At 37.2% G+C, this 18,449-nt stretch overlaps 1 protein-coding gene across 1 annotated transcript in view; it reads right to left on the minus strand.

The window, feature by feature from the left end:
* Positions 1-2,310: 2,310 nt before the first annotated feature.
* The window catches only part of LOC103512089 (patronin-like), a gene marked incomplete at its 3' end in the record, with an annotated part of 22,733 nt that continues 6,594 nt past the window's right edge, over positions 2,311-18,449 (minus strand). The window contains exons 2-3 of the mRNA XM_026825672.1: positions 4,423-4,518; positions 2,311-2,514 (exon numbers count right to left, since the gene is read on the minus strand). Coding sequence (XP_026681473.1) covers positions 2,311-2,514; positions 4,423-4,518 — 300 coding nt within the window. The remainder of the gene's footprint in view (positions 2,515-4,422; positions 4,519-18,449) is intronic.

Genomic DNA, 18,449 nt, shown 5'->3' on the forward strand with positions numbered 1-18,449 from the left:
AAGATAGAGGTATGCTGATTACTTTCTCCTCATGGACAATCTTAGCCCTTGCCATGTCAGAAGTGTTAATACTCGTACCAGTGGCGTAGCGTGGTCTAGATTCAAGTGTAGGGCGTGTAGGGCTCATGCACATTGCACAGGTCTACCAAGTCCCATCACAGTACATGCCATTAATATTTATGGGCATTAGAGTGAACTTTTGAGTTGTATGGCCGCCATACACGCCATACATACACGCTACGCCACTGACTCGTACAATTTATTTTCCCTTGTCTTCTAGAGTAATCTAGAGAGTTGAGTGGAAGATATGTTAAGGCGGTCTCTTCCTGATCCCTTATGTGCCGCGTCCATTTTAATTTAGGACTATTGCACTGCCTGAGTGGAAGATAAGGAGTTTGATAGGACTTTACGTTTTTCCGTGTAGGTACTACTTTACATACAATTTTATAACCAAGTCCAAATACAAATGTTCAACTAAAATTCCAAGTCAAGAGTAAGCCTAGTTACATAGGTTGGTGGGTAGAATCTGCCTTGTAAGCGCTATTGGGTTGCGGATTCGATTCCTTTCCGAGGCGGATTTTATCCTGAACGGATAAGGTTCGTTCTCGGAACGGCTCAAACGGCTGGCTTTCTCCTATCCTGTCTTCCTTATCTCTTCGCTTTCGGGACGATAAGACCTTGGCAGTTACAGTCCCCTCTATCAAACCTCTTCGAAATATGGTTTGAGATAATATACTTACACGTGAAGGCGTCCTCATATGTAATGTTATAGATACAAAAGGTTATTGACTTTCTTCAGGTACATACAGTGCATTCATAAATCATATTAAAGTCCCCCCCCCCCACCTTAATTATGGCCAGCATGGTAGGTAAACATTGGATTTTAGGATTATTGGTATATTGGGAAAATCCTACAATGCTGCAGTGAGTACCAAAGTTGTGACTTTATTATAGGCTATGTAAAAATTCAGGAACTTTTTCAGGGTCGGCCCCCGGGGGGCCAACTTTAAAATCCTAAATGAGAACCCCCTGTTTAAGATACACCATGTCAAAGGTCTTAAAGAACGTAGTACTTTGGTAAAAGTTTAAGATCGATTCGACAACCAGGGGCGGAGTTATGGCCTATTCAAATTTTCATTTTTCCATGTTCTCCCGCCAATAGAGGAAGCACCAAAAATGGGAAATTCATATCGATAGGTGATTTGTGCTTCAAGTAGGTCCTACTAATGGTTCATATTGAAATTTAGACCCAAATGTGAAATTTAAAATTCCGGCCCTGATGGCCTCCGGGGGTGAAAATGGATGTTTCGAAATTTAATTTTTGGGACTGAATTTCAATGTGAATCATTAGCGGGACCTGTTTGAAGCACAAATCACCAATCGATATGAGGTGATTTGTGCTTCAAGTAGGTCCTACTAATATTGAAATTTAGACCCAAATGTGAAATTTAAAATTCCGGCCCTGATGGCCTCCGGGGATGTTTCGAAATTTAATTTTTGGGACTGAATTTCAATGTGAATCATTAGCGGGACCTGTTTGAAGCACAAATCACCAATCGATATGAATTTCCCATTTTTGGTGCTTCCCCTATTGGCGGGAGAACATGGAAAAACGAAAATTTGAATAGGCCATAACTCCGCCCCTGGTTGTCGAATCGATCTCAAATTTGTACCAAAGTACTACGTTCTTTAAGGCCTTTGACATGAAGTATCACAAATAGGGGGTTCTTATTTAAGATTTTAAAGTTGGCCCCCCGGGGGCCGACCCTGAAAAAGTTCCTGAATTTTTACATAGCCTATAATAAACTAGAGGTAAATATAGGCTCGTGTTCTAAATTTCAGGGTTCTAAATTCATCGGTTCAAAAATTAAGGTGGGGGGGGGGGACTTTAATATGATTTATGAATGCACTGTATGTACCTGAAGAAAGTCAATAACCTTTTGTATCTATAACATTACATATGAGGACGCCTTCACGTGTAAGTATATTATCTCAAACCATATTTCGAAGAGGTTTGATAGAGGGGACTGTAACTGCCAAGGTCTTATCGTCCCGAAAGCGAAGAGATAAGGAAGACAGGATAGGAGAAAGCCAGCCGTTTGAGCCGTTCCGAGAACGAACCTTATCCGTTCAGGATAAAATCCGCCTCGGAAAGGAATCGAATCCGCAACCCAATAGCGCTTACAAGGCAGATTCTACCCACCAACCTATGTAACTAGGCTTACTCTTGACTTGGAATTTTAGTTGAACATTTGTATTTGGACTTGGTTATAAAATTGTATGTAAAGTAGTACCTACACAGTTTCTCACCAGTTTGAGTGGATTCGTCTGGATGAGAACAGTCTCAGTTAGTCTCTTATCCGGAAAGATGCCCTTGTTATTGAGAGCTCGCAAGATGCCCCAGTGGTTCAAGTTGTGGTAGTTTGGATCTGTGTAAATGTTGGCTAACGCCAGACAGTAGAGTTCTGCATTGGCGAACGAGTGTACCAACTGTGGTTTAAGATGTTCCTGATTCTGAAACAAGAACAAGGGAGCTGCATAACATTTCTGTTTTCAAGACGAGGTCTAAAACTTGATTTCCATTATCCGCTCCGATCTTCAGATCATGCTCCAGTCACAGTACGTTCAAGGAACAGTCAATTATGTTTCAGGCCATTAGATGGGCGATGTGAGTACTCTCATATAATATAGCATTTCGTCGCCGCGCCACGCCGGTAAGGACATTTTGACTGGAGCGTAATCTGCCTTCAAACCATTAGTACACATTAAAATGGGTAATAATTATACTTCTCCAATCCCAAACTCATTGGGGAGTGGCTCACTGCTTTGAACTACCGATGCCGAATGCAAAGACAAGAGCAGAGTCAGCACTCGGTATCAACATTAAACGTTCGCTACTTGTCTATTTCACTAAACACAAGATACTTATTATACCTAATTACCTATGTAGATATTAAGTTCAAATACATTGGAATAAGAGAGATGATAAGATTTAACCGCTATCTCGAATCTGCCTCGGTAAAGTTGCGATCAGGATAACTACATACAGTGCATTCATAAAGTCCCCCCCATCTTAATTTTTGAACCGATGAGTTTAGAAACCTGAAATTTTGTATACGAGCCTATATTTACCTCTAATTTCTTATAGATAGATTATGTAAAAATTCAGGAACTTTTTCAGGGTCGGCCCCCGGGGGGCCAACTTTAAAATCTTAAATAAGAACCCCCTATTTGTGATACATCATGTCAAAGGCCTTAAAGAACGTAGCACTTTGGTACAAATTTGAGATCGATTCGACAACCAGGGGCGGAGTTATGGCCTATTCAAATTTTCGTTTTTCCATGTTCTCCCGCCAATTCATGTCAAAGGCCTTAAAGAACGTAGTACTTTGGTACAAATTTGAGATCGATTCGACAACCAGGGGCGGAGTTATGGCCTATTCAAATTTTCGTTTTTCCATGTTCTCCCGCCAACTAGGCGCACGGTAGTGCGCCAGGCCAAGTTTTAGTTTGAACTCAAATATATTATGATACTCGTACCTAACTTCTTACTGCCTATACCTGAACCTGATCCTTAGTTGATAACAAAACCAAAATAATAATAATAGTGCTTATTTATACTGCTCGCATAGGACTGAAAAGTCCCTTTACTCCAGCAGTAGGCTACTAAGTTTCCTTTTCCTTTCCTCCCTTACTGTTGACAAAATTACAGTAGAATGCAAGTCGCAGTTTTTCATGAGGATAGAAACTTTTCTCCAAGCCTTAAGCATTGAGTTCTTTATTTATTGAAAGGAGTAAGTTCAAGATATCTACAATATAGGTACATATGTATTTTATCGTTAGACTATGTTGCCCCTCCCCACTCTTGCATCTTGTTTTCCTTCCCATATAATGTGATGTATTACACGCTACCTTACATACTGTTACCGCAATTAATCTACCGTCTTCCATTTCATTTCGACTATACCTATGTTTTAAACTAAAGACTATACCTACATACATAAAGAATCCTTTAGAGTCAGAGTATTAATCATTAAATCAAGTGTGCTAGTGCTAGTGTAATTCAAACTCTCAAGAAACGTACAGAAGTAAAGGTGGATTTCCACCAACGCGATTTTTGCCGCGCGACAGAGTCGCGCGATAAAAATCGCATAGTGGAAACGTGTCGCGCGACACGAAATTGAGACTGACAATATTACCTCATCTATATTGCCTCATCTATATTGTGCAATACCTTCTCACTGAGACCAGAAATTGAGACTGACAATATTACCAGAAATTGAGACGAATATAATATTGTCAGGAACTATGTTATTGTTAGGTGTTCAGTTCTTACCTCATGATCCTTGTAGATATTACCAGAAATTGAGACGAATATAATATTGTCAGGAACTATGTTATTGTTAGGTGTTCAGTTCTTACCTCATGATCCTTGTAGAATGGTTCCCGAATATTGTCAGGAACTTTGTTATTGTACGCTTTAGACAGGAGCCATTTTACTGTTGCTCTTTGTTTGGCCTGTGAACAAATGAAATACAAGAAATCTACATGATTGTGTTTACCTCGGAACACGGAAAAGTAACCCGATAAACGACCAGTGCAGATCTCATATCACCAAGACATTAATTTAACCTCTATCCTTGTCCCATTTGCCAATATTATAGTTATGATGACTCATAGTTGCGTAGCAAGGATATAATGACAGGATGTAGTTCTATTTCTATTGTTTAGAGACAGAGTGTTATCATTGTATTTACTTACTACTCCTATGCCCAAGGTTGATTTTACGCGGATAAAATGTAGAAGCAGTGCAGTGGGTATCTGTATCTCAAATACGTCTCACAAGAAAACTAAGTGAAGTTGGAAAATTACATCAAGAACGCACAAAACAAAAACAAATGTATGTAAATGTCACATTTAAAGTTGAAAACAAGCTGATTTGTATACCACAGGCGCAGTGGCATTCACTATACTGAACACAAGCTTGCCGTCAAAACGTTCACTACATGGCACAAGGAAGGTGGGATATTATTTTTGGATTCTGTCCGGCGTTATTATTATCATTACCTACCTCGTATCCGACAAGGAAGAAGAAGAAACAATATTTTTAATTTTAGAGACTCAGGAAGCCTTGCACCCACCCCAGCCAAGACTAAAAGTATATGGAGTTCTGGAACATGTGGTATTTTTTGGAACTACTAACGGCTCTACGCTATTTGGATAATCTAAATTCTACATGGCACAAAACCAATATTTGTTTTACTTTCATCTCATCTTCCTACATTTCTTAAGATTAATGGAGGAAGGGAAAAGCAATAAATTATTATGATGTACATACTCGTACATACATCAATCAAAAAACTTTCTTACAAAATAATAAAATGGTATGAGCCAATTTGTGTCTAATCTATTTTTCTCCAACTCAATTTGAATTGGAGAGAAAAAGTAGTGCAAACTAGTCTTCATGTACGTACAGTGTCAAGCTCCTCATCCCTCAAGTCTTGCTAGAAGGCGAAACAGTTTCAATTGAGATCTCCATGTACATTACATTACTACAAAAGTATTATTGCTAATTAAAAATGATTTAGATACACTTCTCTACTATACGAGTGTACATACTTTAAAGTCCTATCACTCTTTCAACATGTGTTCTTTCAACATGTGTTCAGTAAACGTTGCTCCTACAGTTCAATTTCAATTTGAAAATCATATTTTTTTTTTTTTTTTTTTTTTTTTTTTTTTTTTTCGAGAAGAAAATATAGTTAATGAGGCAATAAGGAACCTCAGTACTCCTTTGAAGTTATGCACGCCCCATGATTTTAAACCTTGGATTACCAAACTATGCAAAACACAATGGCAAAGATCTTGGGACAATATCCTGATAAACAAGTTAAAAAAGATCAAGCCCATCATCGTGGAGTGGCCATCCAGTCAAAGGATTTGTTAATATTATAGTTATGATGACTCATAGTTGCGTAGCAAGGATATAATGACAGGATGTAGTTCTATTTCTATTGTTTAGAGACAGAGTGTCGTCTCTCCTCTCCTATGACCACCTCAACAGCTTAATGCCTATTCACCACCTACCAGTACTAGTGAAAAATATTAAATTATTAATCCCTACATACCTAGTACCTACTTTTTAAGTAACACTCTCAGGAGACTACGCCCGAACCATCTCGCACCATTCTCGGCGATTCATGAACATTTTAGCATGAAATCGTAGACCTTTGAATTTGTTTATTACCTTAGTGGGAAATTTTATATTTGTAAAAATTGTAAATGCAGTTCCTTTGTGTTATTATGTCACAACTTTGGTACTCACTGCAGCATTGTAGGATTTTCCCAATATACCAATAATCCTAAAATCCAATGTTTACCTACCATGCTGGCATCGGTCGCTATGCGCATTTATACGCCATAGCCACTCATTTTCCTCATGAGGCTGAGTGGGCCCCGCAACAGCCAGTCACGGAATCAATCATTTGGATGATACAAATTTCTTGAACCCGCCGGGAATCGAACCCGGGTCTCCCGCGTGCAAGGCGAGCGCAGTGACCACTACGCCATGCGAGCTGACGAAATTTTATATTTTAGACTTGGGAATGAACTTACAAACATTGTGAGTAGGTAAGTACTTACTTGAAACTACTTTGGGCATTATACATATATTTTACGGATTGTTATAGGAATTGATTGTTCTCCTACTGATGGATGCATATCTTCTGTTGATAATCTACAATTCTAAATACATACGTTTGTGAATGTTGCGCTTTATATTTTCTTGTAAAGACTGAAACCTACTCTAGATTCCAGGTGGTGTAGCAAATAATAAATAAATTATTCAATGCATTTCTGTGGTTTTTGCTTAATGTATTCAACGTGGGACTTCCATTTGAGTTTTTCGTCCACAACCACTCCTAGAAGCTTTATATTTTCTTGTAAAGACTGAAACCTACTCTAGATTCCAGGTGGTGTAGCAAATAATAAATAAATTATTCAATGCATTTCTGTTTTATCTCTGAGGAATAAATAATTTGAGCATGATAGGATTCAATGTTTTCACATGTTATTTATGTACCTACATACGTAGAGTACAGATTGAGATATCGCAAGTAGAGATAAAACCTATGTATACCTAAGAGTAGATATATCACAATTACTTGGTCCCAGATTGATCAATCCTAGACTAGACTGAGTCTCAGTATCACAAGAATGAACTAAGTACCTATACTCGTGCAACGTAACGATAAAACGGTCTGTTAGGTACATATTCAAAATGAGTATCACAAGAATGAACTAAGTACCTATACTCGTGCAACGTAACGATAAAACGGTCTGTTAGGTACATATTCAAAATGACACCCATATTTATGAACAAAACGCTGGCTCTTAAGTTCGTGCTAAGCATAGTCTCAAGGCATTTGATTGGTCAATTTTGACTTGAGACTGATCTAAGAACGATCATTCTTGTTCATAAATACGAGTGTCAGTATCACAAGAATGAACTAAGTACCTATACTCGTGCAACGTAACGATAAAACGGTCTGTTAGGTACATATTCAAAATGAGAAAGAAAAGCAAAAGGAGCACTAACGATGATCCTTTCGTTTGAACACAATAAAACTCTTCAATGTGTTTTGTACAAACTAAATTTGTCATGCAAACTGTTATGTGTAAATAAACTTGCATAAATCTAGAAATATTCAATAAAACTCTTCAATGTGTTTTGTACAAACTAAATTTGTCATGCAAACTGTTATGTGTAAATAAACTTGCATAAATCTAGAAATATAACAAAGAGACAAAAGCTTTTATTTATTAGAAGGTAGAGTAAGAGGAAGGCAGGAAAATCAGAATCAAATACAAACAAACAAGACAAGACAGTGTGACAGATCTCAATGTCATAGGTACTAGGAATACCTATAGAGGCTTGCGGATTCTTATAATTTAATTGAAGAATGCGCTGTATACTAATCCAAATAAGAGTAATATCGGTAGTAGTCACCAGACCAAGGTTAGGCTCATTCATAATATTATTATCTATCTTATTTGTTGTAGCCAGAACTGTTCACACCCAAACAGAGCAGAAATGTAATCGTTCATGTTGAAATCCAAAAGTATTTCTACCTAGGTATATACATAGTACATAAACATATGAAAGAATAATAATAATAATAAGATAAAAAAAAAACATTCAAATTTCAAAGCTAATTTTATCCTTTTTTTAATAAGTTTCCATTTATATTTCATCGACAAAAATCTCAGAACATACATTTTTCATATAAATGGTAATCCCAAACAGGTAAGATTCGTTCTCGGAACTCGGAACAGCTGGCTTTCTCTTGTCCTATCTTCCTTCTCTGTTCTCTTTCGGAACGATACTTGAGACCTCAGTAGTTAAAGCTGATTTTTTAACAAATGTGTATCCTCTATTAACATGACGTAACACCATGGTGCTAATAAAATTGAAGAATTTATAATATCTACCTACCTATCTTGTTTTCTTTTTACGTTTCAACCGAGACATTTCGTCCCATTCAAAATTTTTCCCTACTACCTACCGTAAATTTTACGTCAGAACTAAATTCGTACGCGTGATATCATTGAGAGTCACAAAAAGTAAAGAGATCAGAAGAATGGACACTATTTTCATTAGAACAAACAACAGCAGCAGTCAAGTTGACAACTAATAACTTCTACCCCAAAAAATACCACTTCGTGGCATAAAAAAGACCCCGCCAAGTCGTTCCTCCCAAAATAAATCAAGTGCCCACAATACATATTTCCTCAAGATTGATAGATATACGCATAGGCAACTATTAATGATTAGGTATAAGTAGAATTTCACGATACTTATATAACAACACTTTAACTGTTGCTTGAGAATCTCTGAAACTTTATCAACACGCTGTACTTATACATATTTCCTCAAGATTGATAGATATAGGCATAGGCAACTATTAATGATTAGGTATAAGTAGAATTTCACGATACTTTAGGTCTTTTCATATATATTATATAACAACACTTTAACTGTTGCTTGAGAATCTCTGAAACTTAATCAACACGCTGTTGTACTTATACACCCCAAAAAATACCACTTCGTGGCATAAAAAAGACCCCGCCAAGTCGTTCCTCCCAAAATAAATCAAGTGCCCACAAAAAATAAACAAAAATCCATCCCACCCCAAAAAAGATTATTAGAAATCAATTTTGTACCCCGCCTTTTATTCACTCCATAATTTGTGTCCTCCTACTTCACGTAGTACCTACCTTTCTTTAGTTTCTTTCCCCTCATTGCACTCCTCTTTCCTCCAATATTACTTCTGCTTTGTTCCTCACAAAACACCACATTCCTTTTTTTTTGAGTAGGTATTTCTGTCACTTGGAGGTAGGTACATTGTGTATTATACTTGTTTTAGTTGGGAAGAGACAAAATAATCAGCTAGATAAAAGTTCTTTTTTCTTATACTGATTTCAGATTCTCAACGAGCATTAAATCTAAATCATCTAGCTCAGCAATTGTGTGATTGTGATTGTATTCTGATGTGACGATCAGATATTAACAGTAACAGACTAGGTATTGCATAACAATCATCTAGCTCAGCAATTGTGTGATTGTGATTGTATTCTGATGTGACGATCAGATATTAACAGTAACAGACTAGGTATTGCATAACGAATGAGAACAACATGAACAGCTTAACAAAATACGTCTCACAAGAAAACTAAGTGAAGTTGGAAAATTACATCAAGAACGCACAAAACAAAAACAAATGTATGTAAATGTTATTATATTATGTATCATTGGTAGCCTCCGTGACCTAGTGGGTATCACACTAGGCTTCCACACCGAAGGTCCCGGGGTCGATTTCCGGCCGGGTCGAAGTTTTTTCAGCTCTGTGCATCGAGTTCGGGGTGCACTCAGCCTCGTGAGGACAATGGAGTAGGTACTTTAATCGAGTAGCGATCAGTATCGGCATTACCAGTGGAAAAAGATTATTGAAATATGGGAATTGATTGCAAAGGAGGCACTTAATAGGTAATGCTGTATTATGCACAAAAGTTGTGGAAAAGCAGAGCTTTTTCATTTGAGATTTGATTGACATTAAGTACCTATCATTGTATTTACTTACTACTCCTATGCCCAAGGTTGATTTTACGCGGATAAAATGTAGAAGCAGTGCAGTGGGTATCTGTATCTCGTTTTCCGTAGTTTGATTCACATCAATTCGGGCCGAAACTTGAATTTGAAACAACCGAGAAAAAGGGTTATCATATTCGAATTCAGCGACCTCGAAAACCCCCGAATCAAATAAAATTTTCCATATATCTCCTTTTTCAAGTTTTGGCCCGAATTTATGCATCAAACAATCAAACTACGGAAAACTGCATGTAAAAGCCCTTCAACTTTGAGCTCGTTGTGCCGCGGGTTAACTTTTTCCGATCGAGCTGAAACTCTGTATCTCACATACATACGAGTATCATTGAGTATTCAAGTATGTGGATTGTGGATGTTAGTCATAAACTTATAATAGTTATAGCGTCAAGCCCTTGACCAGACACCAGATACATGTATTATACGTCGTAGGTATCTTTTAGCTTTAACTTTGACTTGGCAACAACAACAACACTTTTCTATTAATTTATTTTTTCCAACGGAAATAAGTGATTTGAGAGTCCTACACTACAGAACACCTGAGCAAAAGGTGGAACCACTTTAGGGGGGGGATCGTCTTTAATTTCAAACTTTCGAAAAATAAGGGCCACCCTAGTACACATTCTTCAACCAGTTACAAGTTGTATATTTGACAGAAAAAATAAATAAATAAAAAATGCAGTACCTACATACATATACCTATCTATACATCCTAGGGCCTCGGGGCAAATGATTAGTATAATCTTCTATGGATCCCAGCGAGAGAGAGAGAGAGAGAGAGAGAGAGAGAGAGAGAGAGAGAGAGAGAGAGAGAAACAACAACACTTTTCTATTAATTTATTTTTTCCAACGGAAATAAGTGATTTGAGAGTCCTACACTACAGAACACCTGAGCAAAAGGTAAAATATTATCCATCAAATCTAACTTTTCCGGAGAGGACAAAAACTAATCATTCAGTCTTGTTGAAGCGAATTGTTGACTTGATATCGAAAGAGAGAGAGAGAGAGAGAAGAAAAGAGTAAAATGTAAGTATACCTACATATTTATATTATATTCTGCACCGAGTCAAATCTGGTCCTAAGAAAAACGAATGTTTAACCAAAATTAAGCACGATATCCCCACAGCATTATTTGACAAATGAAATAGCGACAGAATGAAAATCAGCACATTGCAGGAGGCAACATAAATATATTGATCTCAAGTCACGGATAAATAAATACATAAATAACTACGTATCCTTATAGTTGTTCAACTACTCATTGAGAACAAAGAGAGATCAGAAATATTTGGGGAGATGATTGTCTGCAGTGAAGACTCCAGGGTGTAGGTACCTAAAGTTCCGAAAACGAAGGAAGGTTCTTGTACTTCTGATCTTCCTGAGAGCAACTTACCACTTATGCGTTATGATGATGAATTTATGACAAAAAAATTACGTCAGCTCTGGGCTGGACTATATACTAATACATCTTTATATATATTAGATCAGAAATATTTGGGGAGATGATTGTCTGCAGTGAAGACTCCAGGGTGTAGGTACCTAAAGTTCCGAAAACGAAGGAACCTCATCTGTTTAGTTTAGGGTAAATCGTCGAACCGGCGACCTAGCGCTCTACATAACTAGGGTTGCTTGTTCTTCTTTAATCCACTTGGTCTTTGTATTTATTTGGATTTGAAGTTGACCATCAGGATTCAGGTACCAAGGTACATGACTCTAAGTTGCTCTCAGGAAGATCAGAAGTACAAGAACCTACTTACTTAAAGAACCATCAGCAAAATTCTTGAACATAATAATCATTCAATCACTAATCAGTAATAAGAATTCGAACCGGCGACCTAGCGCTCTACATAACTAGGCTTGCTTGTTCTTCTTTAATCCACTTGGTCTTTGTATTTATTTGGATTTGAAGTTGACCATCAGGATTCAGGTACCAAGGTACATGACTCCTAATCAGTAATAAGAAGGTTAGTGAGTAATGTCATATCAGATAGAAGTTATTAGTTGTCAACTTGACTGCTGCTGTTGTTTGTTCTAATGAAAATAGTGTCCATTCTTCTGATCTCTTTACTTTTTGTGACTCTCAATGTACGTAGTTGTCAACTTGACTGCTGCTGTTGTTTGTTCTAATGAAAATAGTGTCCATTCTTCTGATCTCTTTACTTTTTGTGACTCTCAATGCCGGGAATCGAACCCGCGGCCTAGCGCTTACAAGGCAGACGCACTACCAACTAAGCTAACTAGGCTGGCATTTCTAATCTTTAATCGTATTGAGTTCAAAGTTTATTCAGGTTGTACTTAACTCTGGTATCCAAGAGAGATCACCGAGCAGAAAAGCGTGGAAATCGAATTTCATGAAAGAATTAATTGAGCTTAAAAATCAAAATGAGAACAACATGAACAGCTTAACACTTTGACCGCCAAGGCCTTTTTGCTTGTGTTAACCCCCACGCCAAGTTTTCTCGCAGTGTCTCGCATATGCGCAAGACAGGTATATATATTGGTTATAATTCAATACATCTTACACAAATACAAGAAATTACAAACCAAGCATGCAATATTTTGTAACATCAAATCATTGGTAACGTTTGCACAGTAGGTTATTTGAGTTATTTCTCTGCAGTCCATATGCCCTTTGTTCAACCAGACACACCACCAGGATATTAAAATTAGGAAACATTCTTCTACTCCCTAATAGAATATCATCAACTCGTATTTGTATTGATCGTATATGGGTTGAACCAGTTGAACATACATATACTAATACTAAGACCATGCGAGGTATCTGAAGGTAACCGCCTACCCGAGTGTAGAGGCGTCCGTCGGTTAGAATATAAGCTAAGGTTAGTGTCTGACAAGTTCACAAATTTGTGGAAAGGAAACAAGATTCGCGTGGTGGTATTTATGCAAGTCTAAATTTGACACAAGATTCAAAGTCAACATCTAGATTTTGTAAAAATCAAAATTTTAGTGGAGCCTAGGTACCTTCCCAAATTATTACACTAAAAAGTGGAAGAATAGCTTCGTTATAAATATAAATAATGAGAAAAACTTTGCTCGTAAAGCCATCATAAAGGATGATTGTTGAGATAGAGTGAATAGGGGCCTTGTAAGTATATGGACAGCATAGTCACAGACATTCCGAACATCATAGCTTTAAAAAATATAAATAATGAGAAAAACTTTGCTCGTAAAGCCATCATAAAGGATGATTGTTTAAAAAAGCGGACACTCCTCCCTTGGTCTACCAACAAAAATTCCTCCAAACTATTAGTTCTAACTATTCTACTTCTGTGTTGTGTTATACTGACGGATCCAAGTCCGCCACGTCTACCAGCTGTGCCTTTAGTATTGACCTTCGTTATAAATATAAATAATGAGAAAAACTTTGCTCGTAAAGCCATCATAGAGGATGATTGTTGAGATAGAGTGAATAGGGGCCTTGTAAGTATATGGACAGCATAGTCACAGACATTCCGAACATCATAGCTTTAAAAATTAACAAGCAGAAACTTTTATCCTTTCACCCACAATGCACAATACTAGACATCATAAGGCGTTTGGCGCTGATCTGAACTTTCTCCACTAAAAGCATTGAAATAGCCTCAAGTCTGAAACCTACAGTACACACTAGTGGTTCTGTGAACTGTAGACCTCACTCAGATTCTTTTGCCTAAGCTAACACTCGTATTTATGAACAAGAATGATCGTTCTTAGATCAGTCTCAAGTCAAAATTGACCAATCAAATGCCTTGAGACTATACTTAGCACGAACTTAAGAGCCAGCATTTTGTTCATAAATATGGGTGTAAGACTTTAACAATAACGTCCTCTCATATCGACAATTGTCAGGGGTTTACCATCTTGACTTTCAACGCATATGAATATGTATTGATATGCGTGGCAATTGTATTGGGGGATCGTAAAGTTTTGAAAGATCGAAACGGGGGCCCCGTTCAACTTTGGGACCCCAAATTTCAATCAGCGACGTGCCTTGATTTAATGAGGATGAGTACCAAATTTTATCAAAATCAGACCAGGCAATCGGGAGTTATAGCGGAACATACAGACAGATATCTAAACCAAATGCAAAACGGTCGAGTTAAAACATAGACCTTCACTTCGTTCGGTCAATTAGTAGGGTGGCCCTTATTTATCGAAAGTTCAAAATTGAAGACGACCCCCTAAAATGGTTCCGATATAAATAAATAAATCTGTGCAAAGTTTCAGGTCGATCGGAAAAAGTTAACCCGTGGCACAACGAGCTCAAAGTTGAAATGGGCTTTTACATGCAGTTTTCCGTAGTTTGATTCACATCAATTCGGGCCGAAACTTGAATTTGAAACAACCGAGAAAAAGGGTTATCATATTCGAATTCAGCGACCTCGAAAACCCCCGAATCAAACCAAATGTTTTATAGTTCTTCTTTTCAAAGTTTTGAAACAAAGTGCATGCAAAAGCCCATATAAACTTCAAGCTTGTTGTGCCATGGGTTAACTTTTTCTGATTGAACAGATTTAGACAGAATCACCTTGTATTTGACAATATCAGCGAAGCGGTTTTAGGTTAATTTGTCAATGATTTTGTGAGAGGTCTAGTGTATAGTTTATCATACCTTTACTCATGTCTATTTTATTGAAATGTTTCAGGCCGAATTAAGACTGTAACTAATCACACGCTGATCGTTCTTGTAAGTTCTGCAACCCCATATGTAGAGCTAAACAATGAAATTAAAGATAAAATCAAACTTGTAATGGCCAAAAGATACAATGGAGATAATAAAGCATTGGATCTCTCCAAGTTCTATGCTGATCCAGACTTTGTGGAAGCAAATATGTTTGTTCCTCTTGATAGATCCAATGTAATGACAAGTGTAAGTAATCCGCCAAATAGTTCTGTTGGTCCGAAATTACCAATTAGTCCGTCCTTCCTTTATTATTACTTTTACTTTTTATAATACTAGCCGAAATCCGTCGCTTCGTAGTAAATCCTTAAGGCATGGCTGTTCAGGTCACTCATTTATTTAGTGGTCTTGCTCGGCGTAGCTTAACAAAAACGAACCGGAAAATAGCCTATAACCTTCACGGGAGTGCAACCAATAAGTTAACATAAAGCCAAAAAAAACTGGTTTTTGGGGGATTTTTTTCACATTTTCTCACACAAATGAGCTTTGATCTCGAAATTTGTCGCGACGACCTATGAACTCAAAGCGAGAAAGTTTTAGATAACACTTCAGTCGATCATTTAAGACCGGTTTTAGCGTCACCTATGTTAAGCTATACTTTATAAAATCCCTTGTCATCCATCGATGTGGTGGTTCTTAAGAATAAAAATAATTGAGGATTTGAGGCACTTGTATGCATTGAACAAATTTCATCAAAATCAGACCAGACAATCGGGAGTTATAGCGGAACATAAACAAACATCTAAACCAAATGCAAAACGGTCGAGTTAAAACATAGACCTTCACTTCGTTCGGTCAATTAGTAGGGTGGCCCTTATTTATCAAAAGTTCAAAATTGAAGACGACCCCCTAAAATGGTTCCGATATAAATAAATAAAAAAAAAAAAATCTGTGCAAAGTTTCAGGTCGATCGGAAAAAGTTAACCCGTGGCACAACGAGCTCAAAGTTGAAATGGGCTTTTACATGCATTTTTCTCTAGTTTGATGCACATCAATTCGGGCCGAAACTTGAAAAAAGAGAAATATGGAAAATTTTACTTGATTCGGGGGTTTTCAAGGTCGCTGAATCCGAATATAAAAACCGTTTTTCTCGGTTGTTTCAGAAAAGGCGTTTTTTCCGCGTTTTCGCGTTTTTTTCGACCAAAACTTTACGCTTTATTGTATTAATCGGTTTGGATAAGTCCTTCTATGGGGACAGACAGACCAACCGACAGATAGACAACACCGAAGCAAATACAATAGCCCGTCCCTTATACCTTTTTTTATTACTATTGTAATAATAAAGGAAGGACGGGCTAAAAAGTAAATATAAGGGAGACATATTCTCCCTTCTATAGGTAAGGTGAAAGAAGGGAATATTCTCCTATAAAATGATAGAAGGGAGTATTAGAGATGATAAAAGGGGGTATTTTCCCTTCTGTGGGGTGATAGAAAGTAATATTCTTCATTTTTGATATGATAGAGGTGATTTTCCTCCATTTTATATGGTGATTTCTAATGAAACTAATAAGTAATAATTTTGGTGACTTTTTTTACTTTTCTCAAATTACTTAAAACTAAATTTAGAACACAACTTTTTTTTTACTTTTCTCAAATTACTTAAAACTAAATTTAGGACGATAAGAATTAAGAACTCTATCAAAGGAGATTTCACTAGAACTATACACCGTATGTCCGAGCCCGAGCACACTGAATAGTACATGAGGAATGTTTCAGTCAGTGGACTCGGGAGTTTCTTTCAGATTTTAATTGAGGACAATGGAAAGAGATGGTTCTGAATGGTTGATTATACGAGTCAACATAATAGGTCTCTTCTGCCCTGCCTAGTTACTAAAGAGTATAATACTAAGCGTATAACTATAACTATGGTTCATCCATTTGAATATGGCAGCAAGGATTCATCTAAAAAGTAGGCTACGTTGCCAAACGTGTCAAAGGTTCAACGGGATATTTACCTAGAATATTTATTATATTTCTCTTTCATTTCAAATCTTCCTTGTGTTTTCATCTTTATCACAAAACTTCGGATATTTACCTAGAATATTTATTATATTTCTCTTTCATTTCAAATCTTCCTTGTGTTTTCATCTTTATCACAAAACTTCGATTCTGCCTTTTTTGAACATGGGACCTCTAGTGACAAGGCTAATACGATACCAGTAAATTTCCTTCACGTAGATATTTATTATTAATTTATTAATATGTAGATAATCAACTCATGAATTATTTACGGTAAAGCAGAGTTTTTTTTTACAATTTTTATGGATATCACATATCACAGCTAATGTGCCTCCTCTTCAATACCTAAATTACAATGTACCATGTTTCAATAACCTTTTTATACTGGTAATGCCGCCACTGGTCGCTACTCGAAAGTAGGTTCTAAATTGTCCTCACGAGGCTGAATGCACCCCGAACGCCAAACACAGAATCGAAAAAACTTCGACCCCGCCGAGAATCGAACGCGAAAATTCCGGCGTGCTAGCCTAGTGCGATACCCATAGAGTCCTAGTGACATAATTGTCACAGCACTAAAGATCGACCATGCTGTTGATTTCAATGAAACCTCTAAATTTTCATAACCTTGACGTTATACAATATGTTCGAACCTGATCACATTGTATGTTAAAAATATCCTTCCCTTCCTAAATTTCCTTAATCGCACCGCACCGTGTACGGTCGTCCTATCGGCGCGCCAATCCAACACACATGGTACATCATTCTGATCTCAAAATCAAAAATCAAGTCTCAAATTCTTTGTGGTAAAGCAGGGCTTTTTCACAACTTTTGTGGATATCACAATAGGTACCTACATCATTCTGATCTCAAAATCAAAAATCAAGTCTCAAATTCTTTGTGGTAAAGCAGGGCTTTTTCACAACTTTTCTACATCATTCTGATCTCAAAATCAAAAATCAAGTCTCAAATTCTTTGTGGTAAAGCAGGGCTTTTTCACAACTTTTGTGGATATCACAACATAACTAAGAGCCTCCTTTGCAATCAATTTCCACATTTCAATTCTTTTTACACTGGTAATATCGCCACTGGTCGCTACTCGAAAGTAGCTTCTCAATTGTCCTCACGAGGCTGAGTGCACCCCGAACCCCAAACACAGAACCAAAAAAAACCTCAGTCTCGCCGAGAATCGAACCCGGGCCTCCTGCGTGCAAGCCAAGTGTGATACCTACTCGTCCAAGGAGGTTGCTTATCATTCTGATCTCTTTTTGATCGAGTGCATATTACCAGATTATCACCACTTTCCTTTCTCCCATCTCTTGCACCTTTGTAGGAGTGCAGTAACCCGTAATGTGTTGAAAGATTTCCTTTAGTATTGCGCTAGGCCAAGTTTCTACTTCAGAAACATTAAAAATTGTGTAACATTAAAAATTTTGCAGCATTGTACCATTGCCATAATTTCGTCATTATACTTTTTTCCCTAACCAATACGAACGTACCTACTTAATTACTTTGCATTCAGTTTTCAAAGCACTACATAGGATGAAGTGTTTTTTTTTTTTTTTTTTTTTTGACAGAAAGAAGAGAGACAGCGAAGCCCATACTATTCTGGAGTCGTCATGCAAAGTAGATGGTTGGCAAAACTTTTTT

Source organism: Diaphorina citri, unplaced genomic scaffold, assembly GCF_000475195.1.
Source record: "Diaphorina citri unplaced genomic scaffold, Diaci psyllid genome assembly version 1.1 scaffold789, whole genome shotgun sequence".
NCBI classification, from domain to species: Eukaryota; Metazoa; Arthropoda; class Insecta; order Hemiptera; family Psyllidae; genus Diaphorina; species Diaphorina citri.